The 23,977-nt window shown below is 43.8% G+C and overlaps 1 protein-coding gene across 1 annotated transcript in view; it reads right to left on the reverse strand.

Annotated features, from left to right (window-relative positions):
• Window positions 1–186: 186 nt before the first annotated feature.
• The window catches only part of LOC106593908 (cytohesin-4), a 117,264-nt gene continuing 93,473 nt past the window's right edge, over window positions 187–23,977 (reverse strand). Inside the window, exons 5-13 of the mRNA XM_045708430.2 lie at window positions 6,189–6,307; window positions 5,410–5,490; window positions 5,112–5,224; window positions 4,863–5,011; window positions 4,371–4,482; window positions 3,730–3,806; window positions 2,682–2,753; window positions 2,367–2,521; window positions 187–1,700 (exon numbers count right to left, since the gene is read on the reverse strand). Coding sequence (XP_045564386.1) covers window positions 1,619–1,700; window positions 2,367–2,521; window positions 2,682–2,753; window positions 3,730–3,806; window positions 4,371–4,482; window positions 4,863–5,011; window positions 5,112–5,224; window positions 5,410–5,490; window positions 6,189–6,307 — 960 coding nt within the window. The 3' untranslated portion in view covers window positions 187–1,618. The remainder of the gene's footprint in view (window positions 1,701–2,366; window positions 2,522–2,681; window positions 2,754–3,729; window positions 3,807–4,370; window positions 4,483–4,862; window positions 5,012–5,111; window positions 5,225–5,409; window positions 5,491–6,188; window positions 6,308–23,977) is intronic.

Here is a 23,977-nt window from a genome sequence, read left to right on the forward strand (position 1 = left end):
CTTTCCTTCTGACTGAAAACAGGACTTACTGCTCTCACCCTACTGGTGGATTTGCCCCTGACCACTGATCTAAGGTCAGTTTAACATTAACTCTGATGGTTGAGAATAGGACTGGGAGAAAGGGAGCTGATCCTAGATCTGTGCTTACAGGCAACTACCACCCAGTAATCGGACATGTTCACAATGGCCTTTCTATGCCATTTATTAAATAATCAATTGAACAATTAAAGAACAAGATAAAAAAAAAAAACATGAATAAAAGAACATGGTAGAGACAATAGTTCTGTATATGTACTCCCAGGTTCTGTATATGTACTTCCAGAATCTGTATATGTACTCCCAGGTTCTGTATATGTACTTCCAGGTTCTGTATATGTACTCCCAGGTTCTGTATATGTACTCCCAGGTTCTGTATATGTACTCCCAGGTTCTGTGTGTGTTTGGTGCTTGTATGGCATGATGGTGACAGAAGAGTTCTTTGTGTGTTTGCATGCTATCTCTATTCACCTCTGTGATATAAATACTGTGTTGACTTCCTGGTGAGATGTGATGGTTTCTCTCTCTAACCAATACAGTCTCATCTATAGACATAGACAGAACAGATACAATAACCAGGCGACTCAGAGATCCTCTCTACAGTATTAGCATACAGAGGCAAATACATTTCAGTCATTTAACAGACACCCTTATCCAGAGTAATTTACAGGAGCATTATGGGTCAAGTGCCTTGCTCAAGGGCACATCAAAAGATTTTCACCTAGGGGGCTCGGGGATTCAAACCAGCAGCCTCGTGGGTACTGGCCCAATACTCTTAACCACTAGGCTACCTGCCGCCCTAGTACAGTTGGTGAAGCCAGCAACGTTGGAGGTGGTATCTATTAGCATGATGTACATCCAGTACATAGAACAGGTATGATAAACCAAAGACACAGAGGTCTTATAACAGCAGACAAGGTCTGCATCTCAAATGGTACCCTATTCCCTATTTAGTGCACCACTTTTGACCAGGGTCCATAAGGCTCTGGTGGAAAGTAGTGCACTGTATAGAGAATAGGGCACCATTTGGGACACAATCAAAGAGTCATACAAGGACAGTAGGTGGAATCAGCCATGCTTGAGGTCGTATCTATCTGTGGTATGTACACATGAGAAACCGCTCTCTTGGCTTCGCTTCTGTCACCTTATCAACAAACAGTATGTACAGGTCACGTTGACAGCTGTTGACAATGACAGTATTTCATCTCACAGGATAAGAAGGAAGTCCTTTGACACGGCCGTGGTTCAAATGAGAAGTCACACTTCCAGACAGTACACAGTTCCACCCTTTTAATCCAGATAAAAGTCCAAATCAGTCTTTCCCCCAGCAGTCTTCTCAGAAACTCTTCTTGCAACAACAAAAAATGATCCCTCAAATCTCATTATGACAAAAGTTCATTTCTAATTCCTTTTTAAGGTAGAAAGTCCTCATTCTCACTGTTGAAAGTGTCCAGGTTCCCAATGCTTAGTCAGTTCCACTGAACCTGAACCAAAGTCTATTGATTGAACTATTTGCTGTAGGGGTTCCATCTCCCTCTGTGATGCAGTACTGTGATTGATCCACAGGGGGTGCTGTCCTGTCTCAGTCTTGGGGAGCCTGGTTGATCACTTTCTTCTTACGCACCGACACCAGGTCATAGAAGGGGTCCTTGGTGATGCTGGCTCTGTAACGTGAGATAACAGGATGCTGGGTTGTTAATGGTTTTGTGAGAGCGTGTGGAGCCTCTAAACGCCCAACCTAGGCAACATAGAGGAACTACAGTACGTCACTCTCTAGGTCACTGCTCTACCGCTTAAACCAAATACTAAATAGTAGCTGTCAAGATGGAGACCACAGAGGTTCTTTATAATGAGTGCATTTCGCAAGTGGCAAACTACCTTCACTAAAACCACTGCAAAGGTTTGGCCTGCAAACTTTGGTTTTGAATCACGACGTTCTGGCATGTCTGCCTCCTGATTGGTCGGCAGACTCCCAGGAATTTTTCAAATGTTCTTATCGATGTAGGCAGTGACATAGCTGCTCTCTGCCAAAAGAGTCCATCATTGAAGCCAGACCCTAGTCACTGTGTTTTATATCGGGGGGTGTGTGTGTGTGTGTGTGTGTGTGTGTGTGTGTGTGTGTGTGTGTGTGTTTGGAACAGGGAGGAGCTATAGGAGGATGGGCTCATTGTAATGGCTGGAATAGAATACATTGAACGGTATCAAACACATCAAAACACATGGGAACCACACGTTTGACTCCGTTCCATAGATGCCATTCCAGCCAATACAATGAGCTCGGCCTCCTATAGCTCCTCCCACCAGTGTATTCTTCCAGGCGTTCTACGTACCTGATGCTCTCTATCCATGTGTCTCGTTCCTCGGCGGTAGAAGCACAGATCATGTACGACTGGTGTTTCCCCTCCACCACTCTGCCGTCTGTCTCTGTCTTACACGCCTTGATCTTCTGACCCCTGCTGTTGGGGTTATACAGCTCCAGACAGTACTGAGGAACACAGAGAGACAGACAGGAGCAATCAAGTCAATCACACGGAAGGATAAGTAAGGGTGAGTAGTGCGTTCTTACTGGTCCTCTCTCTTTCACACTCTTTCACACACACACGCACACACTGAAGGATGAGTGTCTAAGGGTATTGTATTCTTACCGGTTTGCGTGCATACACCACCTCTCTCACACACAGGTTCTCCAGAGGGATGATGCCTCTGGGCTCCTTGTCCTGTAGAGAGAGATGAGGTTAGAGGAAGGAGGTTAGAGAGCGAGGGATGATGCCTCTGGGCTCCTTGTCCTGTAGAGAGAGATGAGGTTAGAGGAAGGAAGGAGGTTAGAGAGGGAGGGATGATGCCTCTGGGCTCCTTGTCCTGTAGAGAGAGATGAGGTTAGAGGAAGGAGGTTAGAGAGGGAGGGATGGAGGGAGTTGCAGTAGAGGATGGAGGGAGGGACCAAGGAAGGAGGGGTATGGAGGGATATAACCGATGCAGAGGGAATGTTTTCATTGGGCGGGGAAGAAGATGGAGGGATGAAAAGCAATAGGAAAGGAAGAAAGGAGAAGGGGATGAGAGATGTAGATGAACTTAAAAGAGGAATGGAGAGGTATTGAAAGGGGTCAGTGAGATGGAGAGAGGGATGGACATAGAGGAGTAGGCAGGTAGGAGAGACTTACAGTGGTGTACTCAAAATAGTAGACTTACAGTGGTGTACTCAAAATAGTAGACTTACAGTGGTGTACTCAAAATAGTAGACTTACAGTGGTGTACTCAAAATAGTAGACTTACAGTGGTGTTCTCAAAATAGTAGACTTACAGTGGTGTTCTCAAAATAGTAGACTTACAGTGGTGTACTCAAAATAGTAGACTTACAGTGGTGTACTCAAAATAGTAGACTTACAGTGGTGTTCTCAAAATAGTAGACTTACAGTGGTGTACTCAAAATAGTAGACTTACAGTGGTGTTCTCAAAATAGTAGACTTGCAGTGGTGTACTCAAAATAGTAGACTTGCAGTGGTGTACTCAAAATAGTAGACTTACAGTGGTGTACTCAAAATAGTAGACTTACAGTGGTGTACTCAAAATAGTAGACTTACAGTGGTGTTCTCAAAATAGTAGACTTACAGTGGTGTTCTCAAAATAGTAGACTTACAGTGGTGTACTCAAAATAGTAGACTTACAGTGGTGTACTCAAAATAGTAGACTTACAGTGGTGTACTCAAAATAGTAGAGGCAGTTGTCAGTCAGGATGAACCATCTCCTCTTCCACGTCTTCACTCTGCCTCCTGACCAACCAAACACACACATCTGAAATACTCTAGATATGCTACGGCTTTGGTCTGTTTACTATCTAGACGGCATCCTACTGTTGCTTTGATCCACTACACTACAGAGTCGAACAGGAAAGGGTCGGTGCTGGCTTTTAATGTTCCAGGTGTGAGTTGTAAATCAGCTAATAACATCTCTGGATATCTGTGAAGGACGGAGCTCCTCAAGGAGCAACAGTATTTAAGAAGTATATCAGCGAATAACATCTCTGGATATCTGTGAAGGACGGAGCTCCTCAAGGAGCAACAGTATTTAAGAAGTATATCAGCTAATAACATCTCTGGATATCTGTGAAGGACGGAGCTCCTCAAGGAGCAACAGTATTTAAGAAGTATATCAGCTAATAACATCTCTGGATATCTGTGAAGGACGGAGCTCCTCAAGGAGCAACAGTATTTAAGAAGTATATCAGCTAATAACATCTCTGGATATCTGTGAAGGACGGAGCTCCTCAAGGAGCAACAGTATTTAAGAAGTATATCAGCTAAATGATATCATGACCATGTTGTTGGGTGTCTCACCTAGTTTGAGGAGCCATCCCTCCCTGTCGGGGTTGAAGAAGGTGTGAGTCAGGTCGTTCCCATCATCCTCTGGGATTTTAAAGGGCTCGTTCCTGATGCTGTCGTATAGTTTCTGAAGAGAGAGACAGCAGAGAAGCCAGCTGATGAGGTAAGGGCCATTTCCTGGTTTGACATATGTTTAGTTTTTATGCAACTACATTTTTCCACCGCTATCAAGGTAGAATTCAAACCAAACAAACCAAACCCCATAGCTAGATAGCGGCCGATCCCAATACTTCAGGGTCATGTTACCTATATTAAAACTGTGAATGTCTGGTGTTTCTCACCATACACATCTCATTGGTCAACCAACTACTACTTCCTGATCATGTGACCTATGTGGCCTCTCTGATTGGCTGCTGTGTCTCGCCATGAACATCTCATTGGTCAATGAACTACTACTTCCTGATGATGTGACCTATGTGGCCTCTCTGATTGGCTGTTGTGTCTCACCGTGAGCAGCTCATTGGGCAGGTCCCCTCCGTTGTTGATGCCTCTGTTCATAGAGATGAATCTCTCTATAGGGGTCTTGTCCTTCACGTTGGGGTTGTGGAGGCTGGTGTTCAACATGATGATGGCAAATGACAGGATGTAGCAGGTGTCTGAGGGAACACAGAGAAATGTAGACATTATACTCAGTTTATATTGTTATTTCAGGGAAATCAGAACACATACAGTACATCTACACACACACACACACACCTGTAGACTGAAAGACTTCAGTGTTACAGTCACAGTAGCGTGTGGCGAAGGTCTCCATCATGCGGTCAATCTTCTGAGCCTCGCCGGGCAGACGGAAACTCCACAGGAACTGCCTGAGACATACAGACAGACATTCAGACAGGGGGTTCAGACCAGTCAGGCTCACAGAGCTCCTGTGTTCTGCCTTCAGACTACAACTTCAGCCCAAATCGTCTACAGTTATTTGACCAAATGTATTCTGTCATTTTAACATAGCTGAGAATTGAAAGGTTAGTTGATGAACAGTCCGTCAACCTACCTCAGTGCCTGTACCAGGTTGAGGTCTGAGAACTCATGGAGGTCCACAAAGGCTTTCAGTGTCTGGAGGTGGAGGTCTTCTCTGTAAAGACACAAGCAGACTGAGCAGACGGGGAGACACTAACTACAACAGCTATCATCATATTATTATTGATATGACTTCAGTATCTCCCAACTCCTCGAATATCTCCCCCTTTATCCTCTCCCCTCAGCCATCGCTGCTTCATCATCATCACCATCATCACCATCATCACCACCACCATCACCATCATCACCATCATCACCACCACCATCATCACCACCATCACCATCACCACCATCACCACCATCACCATCATCACCACCACCATCATCATCACCACCATCACCATCACCATCACATCACCACCACCATCACATCACATCACCACCATCATCACCACCATCACCATCACCACCACCATCATCATCATCACCACCACCATCATCACCACCATCATCACCATCACCACCACCATCATCATCATTACTACAACCATCATCATCATTACCACAACCACCATCATCACCATCATCACCATCACCACCATCATCACCATCACCACCACCATCATCATTATCACCACCACCATCATCATCATCACCACCACCATCATCATCATCATTACCACCATCATCATCATCATCATCACCACAACCACCATCATCATCATCATCACCATCACCACCATCATCACCACAACCATCACCATCATCACCATCATCATCATCATCATCATCATAACCATGTCCCTACTGTACCTCTCTCCCAGGTAGTCTCCAATAGCAGTCTTATTGAGCCCCTCCTCCTTGTAAAGGAACTCTGCTATTGGCTGAGGGTTCCTCTCCAGAAGCTTGTTCTCTACCAGGTAGTTTATACCCTAGAATGATGTAAAACAGACATCAATTAACCAATTAACCAATACATCAACCAGTCAATTAACCAATACATCAACCAGTCAATGTCCTGGTGCATCATCGGAGGGGACCACAGTGTCTGCTGACCCCTCTTTCTCCCCTCCTGTCCCCTCCTGTCTCAGCCTCCAGTATTTATGCTGCAGTAGTTTATGTGTCGGGGGGCTAGGATCAGTCTGTTATATCTGGAGTATTTCTCCTGTCTTATCCGGTTTCCTGTGTGAATTTAAGTATGCTCTCTCTAATTCTCCTTTCTTTCTTTCTTTCTTTCTTTCTTTCTTTCTTTCTTTCTTTCTTTCTTTCTTTCTTTCTTTCTTTCTTTCTTTCTTTCTTTCTTTCTTTCTTTCTTTCTTTCTTTCTTTCTTTCTTTCTTTCTTTCTTTCTTTCTTTCTTTCTCTCTTTCTCTCTCTCTTTCTCTCTCTCTCTCTCTCTCTCTCTCGGAGGACCTGAGCCCTAGGACCATGCCTCAGGACTACCTGGCATGATGACTCCTTTCTGTCCCCAGTCCACCTGGCCGTGCTGCTGCTCCAGTTTCAACTGTTCTGCCTGCGGCTATGGAACCCTGACCTGTTCACCGGACATGCTACCTGTCCCAGACCTGCTGTTTTCAACTCTCTAGAGACAGCAAGAGCGGTAGAGATACTCTCAATGATCGACTATGAAAAGCCAACTGACATTTACTCCTGAGGTGCTGACCTGTTGCACCCTCGACAACCACTGTGATTATTATTATTTGACCCTGCTGGTCATCTATGAAAATGTGAACATCTTGGCCATGTTCTGTTATAGTCTCCACCCGGCACAGCCAGAAGAGGACTGACCATCCCTCAGAGCCTGGTTCCTCTCCAGGTTTCTTCCTAGGTTTTGGCCTTTCTAGGGAGTTTTTCCTAGCCACCGTGCTTCTACACCTGCATTGCTTGCTGTTTGGGGTTTTAGGCTGGGTTTCTGTAAAGCACTTTGAGATATCAGCTGATGTAAGAAGGGCTTTATAAATACATTTGATTTGATTTGATTTAGACAATCAGTCAGTCAGATACTATAAAACACTTTAAATATAACACTTTTATATAGCTTTTGCAGTGATAAGAGTGAGTAACACACACATACACAGACACGCCGGCCTTCCGATCTGTGATTGGTTGTTAAATGCTGTTATTTGTCTTGTTTCAGAATGATCTCATAGATTCCATCTGTTTGACTAGACTTCCTAAAAGCTTGAGACGGAATTAGGGCACCGTTTTTTTTAAATCACTATTCCTTAAAGCTCTATCTCTTCCTCTTTCTCATCAGCACTGTAAGTGAGGGGAAAAGTTACATTCTGTGTCAATAGTCAACTGTTCGAAATAGCTTTAGCCATTAGAGCAGTGGTCACCAACCCTAGTCTTCGTAATCTATTGGTTGTAAATAGCTTTAGCCACTAGAGCAGTGGTCGCCAACCCTAGTCTTGGTAATCTACTGGTTGTAAATAGCTTTAGCCACTAGAGCAGTGGTCACCAACCCTAGCCCTGGTAATCTACTGGTTGTAAATAGCTTTAGCCACTAGAGCAGTGGTCACCAACCCTAGCCTTGGTAATCTACTGGTTGTAAATAGCTTTAGCCACTAGAGCAGTGGTCAACAACCCTAGTCTTAGTAATCTATTGGTTGTAAATAGCTTTAGACACTAGAGCAGTGGTCACCAACCCTAGTCTTGGTAATCTACTGGTTGTGAATAGCTTTAGCCATTAGAGCAGTGGTCACCAACCCTAGTCTTGGAGATCTACTGGTTGTAAATAGCTTTAGACACTAGAGCAGTGGTCACCAACCCTAGCCCTGGTAATCTATTGGTTGTAAATAGCTTTAGTCACTAGAGCAGTGGTCAACAACCCTAGTCTTAGTAATCTATTGGTTGTAAATAGCTTTAGCCACTAGAGCAGTGGTCGCCAACCCTAGCCCTGGTAATCTACTGGTTGTAAATAGCTTTAGCCACTAGAGCAGTGTTCACCAACCCTAGTCTTGGTAATCTACTGGTTGTAAATAGCTTTAGCCACTAGAGCAGTGGTCACCAACCCTAGCCCTGGTAATCTACTGGTTGTAAATAGCTTTAGCCACTAGAGCAGTGGTCAAGAACCCTAGTCTTAGTAATATATTGGATGTAAATAGCTTTAGCCACTAGAGCAGTGGTCACCAACCCGAGTCTTGGTAATCTACTGGTTGTAAATAGCTTTAGACACTAGAGCAGTGGTCACCAAGCCTAGTCTTGGAGATCTACTGGTTGTAAATAGCTTTAGACACGAGCAGTGGTCACCAACCCTAGTCTTGGTAATCTATTGGTTGGAAATAGCTTTAGCCACGAGAGCAGTGGTCAACAACCCTAGTCTTGGTAATCTACTGGTTGTAAATAGCTTTAGCCACTAGAGCAGTGGTTACCAACCCTAGCCCTGGTAATCTATTGGTTGTAAATAGCTTTAGCCACTAGAGCAGTGGTCACCAACCCTAGCCCTGGTAATCTACTGGTTGTAAATAGCTTTAGCCACTAGAGCAGTGGTCACCAACCGTAGTCTTGGTAATCTACTGGTTGTAAATAGCTTTAGCCACTAGAGCAGTGGTCACCAACCCTAGCCCTGGTAATCTACTGGTTGTAAATAGCTTTAGCCACTAGAGCAGTGGTCAACAACCCTAGTCTTAGTAATCTATTGGTTGTAAATAGCTTTAGCCACTAGAGCAGTGGTCACCAACCCTAGTCTTGTTAATCTACTGGTTGTAAATAGCTTTAGCCATTAGAGCAGTGGTCACCAACCCTAGTCTTGGAGATCTACTGGTTGTAAATAGCTTTAGCCACTAGAGCAGTGGTCACCAACCCTAGTCTTGGAGATCTACTGGTTGTAAATAGCTTTAGCCACTAGAGCAGTGGTCACCAACCCTAGTCTTGGTAATCTACTGGTTGTAAATAGCTTTAGCCACTAGAGCAGTGGTCAACAACCCTAGTCTTAGTAATCTATTGGTTGTAAATAGCTTTAGCCACTAGAGCAGTGGTCACCAACCCGAGTCTTGGTAATCTACTGGTTGTAAATAGCTTTAGACACTAGAGCAGTGGTCACCAACCCTAGTCTTGGAGATCTACTGGTTGTAAATTGCTTTAGACACTAGAGCAGTGGTCACCAACCCTAGTCTTGGTAATCTATTGGTTGTAAATAGATTTAGCCACTAGAGCAGTGGTCACCAACCCTAGTCTTGGTAATCTACTGGTTGTAAATAGCTTTAGCCATTAGAGCAGTGGTCATCAAGCCTAGTCTGGGAGATCTACTGGTTGTAAATAGGTTTAGACACTAGAGCAGTGGTCACCAACCCTAGTCTTGGTAATCTATTGGTTGGAAATAGCTTTAGCCACGAGAGCAGTGGTCAACAACACAAGTCTTGGTAATCTACTGGTTGTAAATAGCTTTAGCCACTAGAGCAGTGGTTACCAACCCTAGTCTTGGTAATCTATTGGTTGTAAATAGCTTTAGCCACTAGAGCAGTGGTCAACAACCCTAGTCTTAGTAATCTATTGGTTGTAAATAGCTTTAGCCACTAGAGCAGTGGTCACCAACCCTATCCCTGGTAATCTACTGGTTGTAAATAGCTTTAGCCACTAGAGCAGTGGTCACCAACCCTAGTCTTGGTAATCTACTGGTTGTAAATAGCTTTAGACACTAGAGCAGTGGTCACCAACCCTAGTCTTGGTAATCTATTGGTTGTAAATAGATTTAGCCACTAGAGCAGTGGTCACCAACCCTAGTCTTGGTAATCTACTGGTTGTAAATAGCTTTAGCCATTAGAGCAGTGGTCACCAAGCCTAGTCTTGGTAATCTATTGGTTGTAAATAGCTTTAGCCATTAGTGAAGTGGTCACCAACCCTAGTCTTGGAGATCTACTCGTTGTAAATAGCTTTAGACACTAGAGCAGTGGTCACCAACCCTAGCCCTGGTAATCTACTGGTTGTAAATAGCTTTAGCCACTAGAGCAGTGGTCAACAACCCTAGTCTTAGTAATCTATTGGTTGTAAATAGCTTTAGCCACTAGAGCAGTGGTCACCAACCCGAGTCTTGGTAATCTACTGGTTGTAAATAGCTTTAGACACTAGAGAATGGGTCACCAACCCTAGTCTTGGAGATCTACTGGTTGTAAATAGCTTTAGACACTAGAGCAGTGGTCACCAACCCTAGTCTTGGTAATCTATTGGTTGTAAATAGATTTAGCCACTAGAGCAGTGGTCAACAACCCTAGTCTTAGTAATCTATTGGTTGTAAATAGCTTTAGACACTAGAGCAGTGGTCACCAACCCTAGTCCTGGTAATCTACTGGTTGTAAATAGCTTTAGACACTAGAGCAGTGGTCACCAACCCTAGTCATGGTAATCTACTGGTTGTAAATAGCTTTAGACACTAGAGCAGTGGTCACCAACCCTAGTCTTGGAGATCTACTGGTTGTAAATAGCTTTAGACACTAGAGCAGTGGTCACCAACCCTAGTCTTGGAGATCTACTGGTTGTAAATAGCTTTAGCCACTAGAGCAGTGGTCACGAACCCTAGTCTTGGAGATCTACTGGTTGTAAATAGCTTTAGACACTAGAGCAGTCGCCACCAACCCTAGTCTTGGTAATCTGTTGGTTGTAAATAGATTTAGCCACTAGAGCAGTGGTCAACAACCCTAGTCTTAGTAATCTATTGGTTGTAAATAGCTTTAGCCACTAGAGCAGTGGTCACCAACCCGAGTCTTGGTAATCTACTGGTTGTAAATAGCTTTAGCCATTAGAGCAGTGGTGACCAACCCTAGTCTTGGAGATCTACTGGTTGTAAATAGCTTTAGACACTAGAGCAGTGGTCACCAACCCTAGTCTTGGTAATCTATTGGTTGTAAATAGATTTAGCCACTAGAGCAGTGGTCACCAACCCTAGTCTTGGTAATCTACTGGTTGTAAATAGCTTTAGCCACTAGAGCAGTGGTCAACAATCCTAGTCTTAGTAATCTATTGGTTGTAAATAGCTTTAGCCACTAGAGCAGTGGTCACCAACCCGAGTCTTGGTAATCTACTGGTTGAAAATAGCTTTAGACACTAGAGCAGTGGTCACCAACCCTAGTCTTGGAGATCTACTGTTTGTAAATAGCTTTAGACACTACAGCAGTCGTCACCAACCCTAGTCTTCGTAATCTATTGGTTGTAAATAGCTTTAGCCACTAGAGCAGTGGTCAACAACCCTGGTCTTAGTAATCTATTGGTTGTAAATAGCTTTAGCCACTAGAGCAGTGGTCACCAACCCGAGTCTTGGTAATCTATTGGTTGTAAATAGCTTTAGCCACTAGAGCAGTGGTCACCAACCCTAGTCTTGGTAATCTACTGGTTGTAAATAGCTTTAGCCATTAGAGCAGTGGTGACCAACCCTAGTCTTGGAGATCTACTGGTTGTAAATAGCTTTAGACACTAGAGCAGTGGTCACCAACCCTAGTCTTGGTAATCTATTGGTTGTAAATAGATTTAGCCACTAGAGCAGTGGTCACCAACCCTAGTCTTGGTAATCTACTGGTTGTAAATAGCTTTAGCCATTAGAGCAGTGGTCACCAAGCCTAGTCTTGGTAATCTATTGGTTGTAAATAGCTTTAGCCATTAGTGAAGTGGTCACCAACCCTAGTCTTGGAGATCTACTCGTTGTAAATAGCTTTAGACACTAGAGCAGTGGTCACCAACCCTAGCCCTGGTAATCTACTGGTTGTAAATAGCTTTAGCCACTAGAGCAGTGGTCACCAACCCTAGCCCTGGAAATCTACTGGTTGTAAATAGCTTTAGCCACTAGAGCAGTGGTCAACAACCCTAGTCTTAGTAATCTATTGGTTGTAAATAGCTTTAGCCACTAGAGCAGTGGTCACCAACCCGAGTCTTGGTAATCTACTGGTTGTAAATAGCTTTAGACACTAGAGAATGGGTCACCAACCCTAGTCTTGGAGATCTACTGGTTGTAAATAGCTTTAGACACTAGAGCAGTGGTCACCAACCCTAGTCTTGGTAATCTATTGGTTGTAAATAGATTTAGCCACTAGAGCAGTTGTCAACAACCCTAGTCTTAGTAATCTATTGGTTGTAAATAGCTTTAGACACTAGAGCAGTGGTCACCAACCCTAGTCCTGGTAATCTACTGGTTGTAAATAGCTTTAGACACTAGAGCAGTGGTCACCAACCCTAGTCATGGTAATCTACTGGTTGTAAATAGCTTTAGCCACTAGAGCAGTGGTCACCAACCCTAGCCCTGGTAATCTACTGGTTGTAAATAGCTTTGGCCACTAGAGCAGTGGTCACCAACCCTAGTCTTGGTAATCTACTGGTTGTAAATAGCTTTAGCCACTAGAGCAGTGGTCACCAACCCTAGCCCTGGTAATCTACTGGTTGTAAATAGCTTTAGCCACTAGAGCAGTGGTCAACAACCCTAGGTCTTAGTAATCTATTGGTTGTAAATAGCTTTAGCCACTAGAGCAGTGGTCACCAACCCTAGCCCTGGTAATCTACTGGTTGTAAATAGCTTTAGCCACTAGAGCAGTGGTCAACAACCCTAGTCTTAGTAATCTATTGGTTGTAAATAGCTTTAGCCACTAGAGCAGTGGTCACCAACCCGAGTCTTGGTAATCTACTGGTTGAAAATACCTTTAGACACTAGAGCAGTGGTCACCAACCCTAGTCTTGGAGATCTACTGTTTGTAAATAGCTTTAGACACTAGAGCAGTCGTCACCAACCCTAGTCTTCGTAATCTATTGGTTGTAAATAGATTTAGCCACTAGAGCAGTGGTCAACAACCCTAGTCTTATTAATCTATTGGTTGTAAATAGATTTAGCCACTAGAGCAGTGGTCACCAACCCGAGTCTTGGTAATCTATTGGTTGTAAATAGCTTTAGCCACTAGAGCAGTGGTCACCAACCCTAGTCTTGGTAATCTACTGGTTGTAAATAGCTTTAGCCATTAGAGCAGTGGTGACCAACCCTAGTCTTGGAGATCTACTGGTTGTAAATAGCTTTAGCCACTAGAGCAGTGGTCACCAACCCTAGTCTTGGTAATCTATTGGTTGTAAATAGATTTAGCCACTAGAGCAGTGGTCACCAACCCTAGTCTTGGTAATCTACTGGTTGTAAATAGCTTTAGCCACTAGAGCAGTGGTCAACAACCCTAGTCTTAGTAATCTATTGGTTGTAAATAGCTTTAGCCACTAGAGCAGTGGTCGCGAACCCTAGCCCTGGTAATCTATTGGTTGTAAATAGCTTTAGCCACTAGAGCAGTGGTCACCAACCCTAGCCCTGGTAATCTACTGGTTGTAAATAGCTTTGGCCACTAGAGCAGTGGTCACCAACCCTAGTCTTGGTAATCTACTGGTTGTAAATAGCTTTAGCCACTAGAGCAGTGGTCACCAACCCTAGCCCTGGTAATCTACTGGTTGTAAATAGCTTTAGCCACTAGAGCAGTGGTCAACAACCCTAGTCTTAGTAATCTATTGGTTGTAAATAGCTTTAGCCACTAGAGCAGTGGTCACCAACCCGAGTCTTGGTAATCTACTGGTTGAAAATACCTTTAGACACTAGAGCAGTGGTCACCAACCCTAGTCTTGGAGATCTACTGTTTGTAAATAGCTTTAGACACTAGAGCAGTCGTCACCAACCCTAGTCTTCGTAATCTATTGGTTGTAAATAGATTTAGCCACTAGAGCAGTGGTCAACAACCCTAGTCTTATTAATCTATTGGTTGTAAATAGATTTAGCCACTAGAGCAGTGGTCACCAACCCGAGTCTTGGTAATCTATTGGTTGTAAATAGCTTTAGCCACTAGAGCAGTGGTCACCAACCCTAGTCTTGGTAATCTACTGGTTGTAAATAGCTTTAGCCATTAGAGCAGTGGTGACCAACCCTAGTCTTGGAGATCTACTGGTTGTAAATAGCTTTAGACACTAGAGCAGTGGTCACCAACCCTAGTCTTGGTAATCTATTGGTTGTAAATAGATTTAGCCACTAGAGCAGTGGTCACCAACCCTAGTCTTGGTAATATACTGGTTGTAAATAGCTTCAGCCATTAGAGCAGTGGTCACCAAGCCTAGTCTTGGTAATCTATTGGTTGTAAATAGCTTTAGCCATTAGTGAAGTGGTCACCAACCCTAGTCTTGGAGATCTACTGGTTGTAAATAGCTTTAGCCACTAGAGCAGTGCATCAACAACCCTAGTCTTAGTAATCTATTGGTTGTAAATAGCTTTAGCCACTAGAGCAGTGGTCGCGAACCCTAGCCCTGGTAATCTATTGGTTGTAAATAGCTTTAGCCACTAGAGCAGTGGTCACCACCAGCCCGGCTACGGGTGCTGCCCTGGCAGGGTCCCCCAAGTCGGTACTCTGGTTGTAAATAGCTTTAGCCACTAGAGCAGTGGTCACCACCCTAGCCCGCCGGGAGCTGCCCTGGCGTGGTCCACCCAGTCGTACTGGTTGTAAATAGCTTGCCCTGGCAGGGCCCCCCGAGCGGACTACGGGAGCAGCACTGGCGGGTCACCAACCCTAGTCTTGGAGATCTACTGGTTGTAAATAGCTTTAGACACTAGAGCAGTCGTCACCAACCCTAGTCTTGGTAATCTATTTGTTGTAAATAGATTTAGCCACTAGAGCAGTGGTCAACAACCCTAGTCTTAGTAATCTATTGGTTGTAAATAGCTTTAGCCACTAGAGCAGTGGTCGCCAACCCTAGTCTTGGAGATCTACTGGTTGTAAATAGCTTTAGACACTAGAGCAGTGGTCACCAACCCTAGTCTTGGTAATCTATTGGTTGTAAATAGATTTAGCCACTAGAGCAGTGGTCACCAACCCTAGTCTTGGTAATCTACTGGTTGTAAATAGCTTTAGTCACTAGAGCAGTGGTCACCAACCCTAGTCTTGGTAATCTACTGGTTGTAAATAGCTTTAGCCATTAGAGAAGTGGTCACCAACCCTAGTCTTGGAGATCTACTCATTGTAAATAGCTTTAGACACTAGAGCAGTGGTCACCAACCCTAGTCCTGGTAATCTACTGGTTGTAAATAGCTTTAGACACTAGAGCAGTGGTCACCAACCCTAGTCATGGTAATCTACTGGTTGTAAATAGCTTTAGACACTAGAGCAGTGGTCACCAACCCTAGTCTTGGAGATCTACGGGTGCGCCTGGCGTGGTCACCAACCCTAGCGGTTCTAGGGGAGCCACTAGAGCAGTGGTCACCAACCCTAGTCTTGGTAATCTACTGGTTGTAAATAGCTTTAGCCACTAGAGCAGTGGTCAACAACCTTAGTCTTAGTAATCTATTGGTTGTAAATAGCTTTAGCCACTAGAGCAGTGGTCGCGAACCCTAGCCCTGGTAATCTATTGGTTGTAAATAGCTTTAGCCACTAGAGCAGTGGTCACCAACCCTAGCCCTGGTAATCTACTGGTTGTAAATAGCTTTAGCCACTAGAGCAGTGGTCACCAACCCTAGTCTTGGTAATCTACTGGTTGTAAATAGCTTTAGCCACTAGAGCAGTGGTCACCAACCCTAGCCCTGGTAATCTACTGGTTGTAAATAGCTTTAGCCACTAGAGCAGTGGTCAACAACCCTAGTCTTAGTAATCTATTGGTTGTAAATAGCTTTAGCCACTAGAGCAGTGGTCACCAACCCTAGTCTTCGTAATCTATTGGTTGTAAATAGATTTAGCCACTAGAGCAGTGGTCAACAACCCTAGTCTTAGTAATCAATTGGTTGTAAATAGCTTTAGCCACTAGAGCAGTGGTCACCAACCCGAGTCTTGGTAATCTATTGGTTGTAAATAGCTTTAGCCACTAGAGCAGTGGTCACCAACCCTAGTCTTGGTAATCTACTGGTTGTAAATAGCTTTAGCCATTAGAGCAGTGGTGACCAACCCTAGTCTTGGAGATCTACTGGTTGTAAATAGCTTTAGACACTAGAGCAGTGGTCACCAACCCTAGTCTTGGTAATCTATTGGTTGTAAATAGATTTAGCCACTAGAGCAGTGGTCACCAACCCTAGTCTTTGTAATCTACTGGTTGTAAATAGCTTTAGCCATTAGAGCAGTGTTCACCAAGCCTAGTCTTGGTAATCTATTGGTTGTAAATAGCTTTAGCCATTAGTGAAGTGGTCACCAACCCTAGTCTTGGAGATCTACTCGTTGTAAATAGCTTTAGACACTAGAGCAGTGGTCACCAACCCTAGCCCTGGTAATCTACTGGTTGTAAATAGCTTTAGCCACTAGAGCAGTGGTCACCAACCCTAGCCCTGGTAATCTACTGGTTGTAAATAGCTTTAGCCACTAGAGCAGTGGTCAACAACCCTAGTCTTAGTAATCTATTGGTTGTAAATAGCTTTAGCCACTAAAGCAGTGGTCACCAACCCGAGTCTTGGTAATCTACTGGTTGTAAATAGCTTTAGACACTAGAGCAGTGGTCACCAACCCTAGTCTTGGAGATCTACTGGTTGTAAATAGCTTTAGACACTAGAGCAGTGGTCACCAACCCTAGTCTTGGTAATCTATTGGTTGTAAATAGATTTAGCCACTAGAGCAGTGGTCGCGAACCCTAGCCCTGGTAATCTATTGGTTGTAAATAGCTTTAGCCACTAGAGCAGTGGTCACCAACCCTAGCCCTGGTAATCTACTGGTTGTAAATAGCTTTAGCCACTAGAGCAGTGGTCACCAACCATAGTCTTGGTAATCTACTGGTTGTAAATAGCTTTAGACACTAGAGCAGTGGTCACCAACCCTAGTCTTGGTAATATATTGGTTGTAAATAGATTTAGCCACTAGAGCAGTGGTCACCAACCCTAGTCTTGGTAATATACTGGTTGTAAATAGCTTCAGCCATTAGAGCAGTGGTCACCAAGCCTAGTCTTGGTAATCTATTGGTTGTAAATAGCTTTAGCCATTAGTGAAGTGGTCACCAACCCTAGTCTTGGAGATCTACTCGTTGTAAAAAGCTTTAGACACTAGAGCAGTGGTCACCAACCCTAGTCTTAGTAATCTATTGGTTGTAAATAGCTTTAGCCACTAGAGCAGTGGTCACCAACCCGAGTCTTGGTAATCTACTGGTTGTAAATAGCTTTAGACACTAGAGCAGTGGTCACCAACCCTAGTCTTGGATATCTACTGGTTGTAAATAGCTTTAGACACTAGAGCAGTGGTCACCAACCCTAGTCTTGGTAATCTATTGGTTGTAAATAGATTTAGCCACTAGAGCAGTGGTCAACAACCCTAGTCTTAGTAATCTATTGGTTGTAAATAGCTTTAGACACTAGAGCAGTGGTCACCAACCCTAGTCTTGGTAATCTACTGGTTGTAAATAGCTTTAGCCACTAGAGCAGTGCATCAACAACCCTAGTCTTAGTAATCTATTGGTTGTAAATAGCTTTAGCCACTAGAGCAGTGGTCGCGAACCCTAGCCCTGGTAATCTATTGGTTGTAAATAGCTTTAGCCACTAGAGCAGTGGTCACCAACCCTAGCCCTGGTAATCTACTGGTTGTAAATAGCTTTAGCCACTAGAGCAGTGGTCACAAACCATAGTCTTGGTAATCTACTGGTTGTAAATAGCTTTAGCCACTAGAGCAGTGGTCACCAACCCTAGCCCTGGTAATCTACTGGTTGTAAATAGCTTTAGCCACTAGAGCAGTGGTCAACAACCCTAGTCTTAGTAATCTATTGGTTGTAAATAGCTTTAGCCACTAGAGCAGTGGTCACCAACCCGAGTCTTGGTAATCTACTGGTTGTAAATAGCTTTAGACACTAGAGCAGTGGTCACCAACCCTAGTCTTGGAGATCTACTTGTTGTAAATAGCTTTAGACACTAGAGCAGTCGTCACCAACCCTAGTCTTGGTAATCTATTTGTTGTAAATAGATTTAGCCACTAGAGCAGTGGTCAACAACCCTAGTCTTAGTAATCTATTGGTTGTAAATAGCTTTAGCCACTAGAGCAGTGGTCGCCAACCCTAGTCTTGGAGATCTACTGGGTTGCTAGACACTGAGCAGTGGTCCCCCCTAGCGGCACTAGAGCAGTGGTCACCAACCCTAGTCTTGGTAATCTACTGGTTGTAAATAGCTTTAGTCACTAGAGCAGTGGTCACCAACCCTAGTCTTGGTAATCTACTGGTTGTAAATAGCTTTAGCCATTAGAGAAGTGGTCACCAACCCTAGTCTTGGAGATGTACTCATTGTAAATAGCTTTAGACACTAGAGCAGTGGTCACCAACCCTAGTCCTGGTAATCTACTGGTTGTAAATAGCTTTAGACACTAGAGCAGTGGTCACCAACCCTAGTCATGGTAATCTACTGGTTGTAAATAGCTTTAGACACTAGAGCAGTGGTCACCAACCCTAGTCTTGGAGATCTACTGGTTGTAAATAGCTTTAGACACTAGAGCAGTGGTCACCAACCCTAGTCTTGGTAATCTATTGGTTGTAAATAGATTTAGCCACTAGAGCAGTGGTCACCAACCCTAGTCTTGGTAATCTACTGGTTGTAAATAGCTTTAGCCACTAGAGCAGTGGTCAACAACCCTAGTCTTAGTAATCTATTGGTTGTAAATAGCTTTAGCCACTAGAGCAGTCGTCGCGAACCCTAGCCCTGGTAATCTATTGGTTGTAAATAGCTTTAGCCACTAGAGCAGTGGTCACCAACCCTAGCCCTGGTAATCTACTGGTTGTAAATAGCTTTAGCCACTAGAGCAGTTGTCACCAACCCTAGTCTTGGTAATCTACTGGTTGTAAATAGCTTTAGCCACTAGAGCAGTGGTCACCAACCCTAGCCCTGGTAATCTACTGGTTGTAAATAGCTTTAGCCACTAGAGCAGTGGTCAAAAACCCTAGTCTTAGTAATCTATTGGTTGTAAATAGCTTTAGCCACTAGAGCAGTGGTCACCAACCCTAGTCTTCGTAATCTATTGGTTGTAAATAGATTTAGCCACTAGAGCAGTGGTCAACAACCCTAGTCTTAGTAATCAATTGGTTGTAAATAGCTTTAGCCACTAGAGCAGTGGTCACCAACCCGAGTCTTGGTAATCTATTGGTTGTAAATAGCTTTAGCCACTAGAGCAGTGGTCACCAACCCTAGTCTTGGTAATCTACTGGTTGTAAATAGCTTTAGCCATTAGAGCAGTGGTGACCAACCCTAGTCTTGGAGATCTACTGGTTGTAAATAGCTTTAGACACTAGAGCAGTGGTCACCAACCCTAGTCTTGGTAATCTATTGGTTGTAAATAGATTTAGCCACTAGAGCAGTGGTCACCAACCCTAGTCTTTGTAATCTACTGGTTGTAAATAGCTTTAGCCATTAGAGCAGTGGTCACCAAGCCTAGTCTTGGTAATCTATTGGTTGTAAATAGCTTTAGCCATTAGTGAAGTGGTCACCAACCCTAGTCTTGGAGATCTACTCGTTGTAAATAGCTTTAGACACTAGAGCAGTGGTCACCAACCCTAGCCCTGGTAATCTACTGGTTGTAAATAGCTTTAGCCACTAGAGCAGTGGTCACCAACCCTAGCCCTGGTAATCTACTGGTTGTAAATAGCTTTAGCCACTAGAGCAGTGGTCAACAACCCTAGTCTTAGTAATCTATTGGTTGTAAATAGCTTTAGCCACTAGAGCAGTGGTCACCAACCCGAGTCTTGGTAATCTACTGGTTGTAAATAGCTTTAGACACTAGAGCAGTGGTCACCAACCCTAGTCTTGGAGATCTACTGGTTGTAAATAGCTTTAGACACTAGAGCAGTGGTCAACAACCCTAGTCTAGGTAATCTATTGGTTGTAAATAGATTTAGCCACTAGAGAAGTGGTCGCGAACCCTAGCCCTGGTAATCTATTGGTTGTAAATAGCTTTAGCCACTAGAGCAGTGGTCACCAACCCTAGCCCTGGTAATCTACTGGTTGTAAATAGCTTTAGCCACTAGAGCAGTGGTCACCAACCATAGTCTTGGTAATCTACTGGTTGTAAATAGCTTTAGCCACTAGAGCAGTGGTCACCAACCCTAGCCCTGTTAATCTACTGGTTGTAAATAGCTTTAGCCACTAGAGCAGTGGTCAACAACCCTAGTCTTAGTAATCTATTGGTTGTAAATAGCTTTAGCCACTAGAGCAGTGGTCACCAACCCGAGTCTTCGTAATCTACTGGTTGTAAATAGCTTTAGACACTAGAGCAGTGGTCACCAACCCTAGTCTTGGAGATCTACTGGTTGTAAATAGCTTTAGACACTAGAGCAGTCGTCACCAACCCTAGTCTTGGTAATCTATTTGTTGTAAATAGATTTAGCCACTAGAGCAGTGGTCAACAACCCTAGTCTTAGTAATCTATTGGTTGTAAATAGCTTTAGCCACTAGAGCAGTGGTCACCAACCCTAGTCTTGGAGATCTACTGGTTGTAAATAGCTTTAGACACTAGAGCAGTGGTCACCAACCCTAGTCTTGGTAATCTATTGGTTGTAAATAGCTTTAGCCACTAGAGCAGTGGTCACCAAACCTAGTCTTGGTAATCTACTGGTTGTAAATAGCTTTAGCCATTAGAGAAGTGGTCACCAACCCTAGTCTTGGAGATCTACTCATTGTAAATAGCTTTAGACACTAGAGCAGTGGTCACCAACCCTAGTCCTGGTAATCTACTGGTTGTAAATAGCTTTAGACACTAGAGCAGTGGTCACCAACCCTAGTCATGGTAATCTACTGGTTGTAAATAGCTTTAGACACTAGAGCAGTGGTCACCAACCCTAGTCCTGGTAATCTACTGGTTGTAAATAGCTTTAGCCACTAGAGCAGTGGTCACCAACCCTAGTCTTGGTAATCTACTGGTTGTAAATAGCTTTAGCCACTAGAGGAGTGGTCACCAACCCTAGCCCTGGTGATCTACTGGTTGTAAATAGCTTTTGCCACTAGAGCAGTGGTCAACAACCCTAGTCTTAGTAATCTATTGGTTGTAAATAGCTTTAGCCACTAGAGCAGTGGTCGCCAACCCTAGTCTTGGAGATCTACTGGTTGTAAATAGCTTTAGACACTAGAGCAGTGGTCACCAACCCTAGTCTTGGTAATCTATTGGTTGTAAATAGATTTAGCCACTAGAGCAGTGGTCACCAACCCTAGTCTTGGTAATCTACTGGTTGTAAATAGCTTTAGTCACTAGAGCAGTGGTCACCAACCCTAGTCTTGGTAATCTACTGGTTGTAAATAGCTTTAGCCATTAGAGAAGTGGTCACCAACCCTAGTCTTGGAGATCTACTCATTGTAAATAGCTTTAGACACTAGAGCAGTGGTCACCAACCCTAGTCCTGGTAATCTAGTGGTTGTAAATAGCTTTAGACACTAGAGCAGTGGTCACCAACCCTAGTCATGGTAATCTACTGGTTGTAAATAGCTTTAGACACTAGAGCAGTGGTCACCAACCCTAGTCTTGGAGATCTACTGGTTGTAAATAGCTTTAGACACTAGAGCAGTGGTCACCAACCCTAGTCTTGGTAATCTATTGGTTGTAAATAGATTTAGCCACTAGAGCAGTGGTCACCAACCCTAGTCTTGGTAATCTACTGGTTGTAAATAGCTTTAGCCACTAGAGCAGTGGTCAACAACCCTAGTCTTAGTAATCTATTGGTTGTAAATAGCTTTAGCCACTAGAGCAGTGGTCGCGAACTCTAGCCCTGGTAATCTATTGGTTGTAAATAGCTTTAGCCACTAGAGCAGTGGTCACCAACCCTAGCCCTGGTAATCTACTGGTTGTAAATAGCTTTAGACACTAGAGCAGTGGTCACCAACCCTAGTCTTGGTAATCTACTGGTTGTAAATAGCTTTAGCCACTAGAGCAGTGGTCACCAACCCTAGTCTTGGTAATCTACTGGTTGTAAATAGCTTTAGCCATTAGAGCAGTGGTGACCAACCCTAGTCTTGGAGATCTACTGGTTGTAAATAGCTTTAGACACTAGAGCAGTGGTCACCAACCCTAGTCTTGGTAATCTATTGGTTGTAAATAGATTTAGCCACTAGAGCAGTGGTCACCAACCCTAGTCTTTGTAATCTACTGGTTGTAAATAGCTTTAGCCATTAGAGCAGTGGTCACCAAGCCTAGTCTTGGTAATCTATTGGTTGTAAATAGCTTTAGCCATTAGTGAAGTGGTCACCAACCCTAGTCTAGGAGATCTACTCGTTGTAAATAGCTTTAGCCACTAGAGCAGTGGTCGCGAACCCTAGCCCTGGTAATCTATTGGTTGTAAATAGCTTTAGCCACTAGAGCAGTGGTCACCAACCCTAGCCCTGGTAATCTACTGGTTGTAAATAGCTTTAGCCACTAGAGCAGTGGTCACCAACCATAGTCTTGGTAATCTACTGGTTGTAAATATCTTTAGCCACTAGAGCAGTGGTCACCAACCCTAGCCCTGTTAATCTACTGGTTGTAAATAGCTTTAGCCACTAGAGCAGTGGTCAACAACCCTAGTCTTAGTAATCTATTGGTTGTAAATAGCTTTAGCCACTAGAGCAGTGGTCACCAACCCGAGTCTTCGTAATCTACTGGTTGTAAATAGCTTTAGACACTAGAGCAGTGGTCACCAACCCTAGTCTTGGAGATCTACTGGTTGTAAATAGCTTTAGACACTAGAGCAGTCGTCACCAACCCTAGTCTTGGTAATCTATTTGTTGTAAATAGATTTAGCCACTAGAGCAGTGGTCAACAACCCTAGTCTTAGTAATCTATTGGTTGTAAATAGCTTTAGCCACTAGAGCAGTGGTCACCAACCCTAGTCTTGGAGATCTACTGGTTGTAAATAGCTTTAGACACTAGAGCAGTGGTCACCAACCCTAGTCTTGGTAATCTATTGGTTGTAAATAGCTTTAGCCACTAGAGCAGTGGTCACCAAACCTAGTCTTGGTAATCTACTGGTTGTAAATAGCTTTAGCCATTAGAGAAGTGGTCACCAACCCTAGTCTTGGAGATCTACTCATTGTAAATAGCTTTAGACACTAGAGCAGTGGTCACCAACCCTAGTCCTGGTAATCTACTGGTTGTAAATAGCTTTAGACACTAGAGCAGTGGTCACCAACCCTAGTCATGGTAATCTACTGGTTGTAAATAGCTTTAGAAACTAGAGCAGTGGTCACCAACCCTAGTCCTGGTAATCTACTGGTTGTAAATAGCTTTAGCCACTAGAGCAGTGGTCACCAACCCTAGTCTTGGTAATCTACTGGTTGTAAATAGCTTTAGCCACTAGAGGAGTGGTCACCAACCCTAGCCCTGGTGATCTACTGGTTGTAAATAGCTTTTGCCACTAGAGCAGTGGTCAACAACCCTAGTCTTAGTAATCTATTGGTTGTAAATAGCTTTAGCCACTAGAGCAGTGGTCACCAACCCTAGTCCTGGTAATCTACTGGTTTTAAATAGCTTTAGATACTAGAGCAGTGGTCACCAACCCTAGTCTTGGTAATCTACTGGTTGTAAATAGCTTTAGCCACTAGAGCAGTGGTCACCAACCCTAGCCCTGGTGATCTACTGGTTGTAAATAGCTTTAGCCACTAGAGCAGTGGTCAACAACCCTAGTCTTAGTAATCTATTGGTTGTAAATAGCTTTAGCCACTAGAGCAGTGGTCACCAACCCTAGTCTTCGTAATCTATTGGTTGTAAA

Source organism: Salmo salar, chromosome 02 (genome assembly GCF_965601325.2).
Source record: "Salmo salar chromosome 02, fSalSal1, whole genome shotgun sequence".
Classification (NCBI taxonomy): Eukaryota; Metazoa; Chordata; class Actinopteri; order Salmoniformes; family Salmonidae; genus Salmo; species Salmo salar.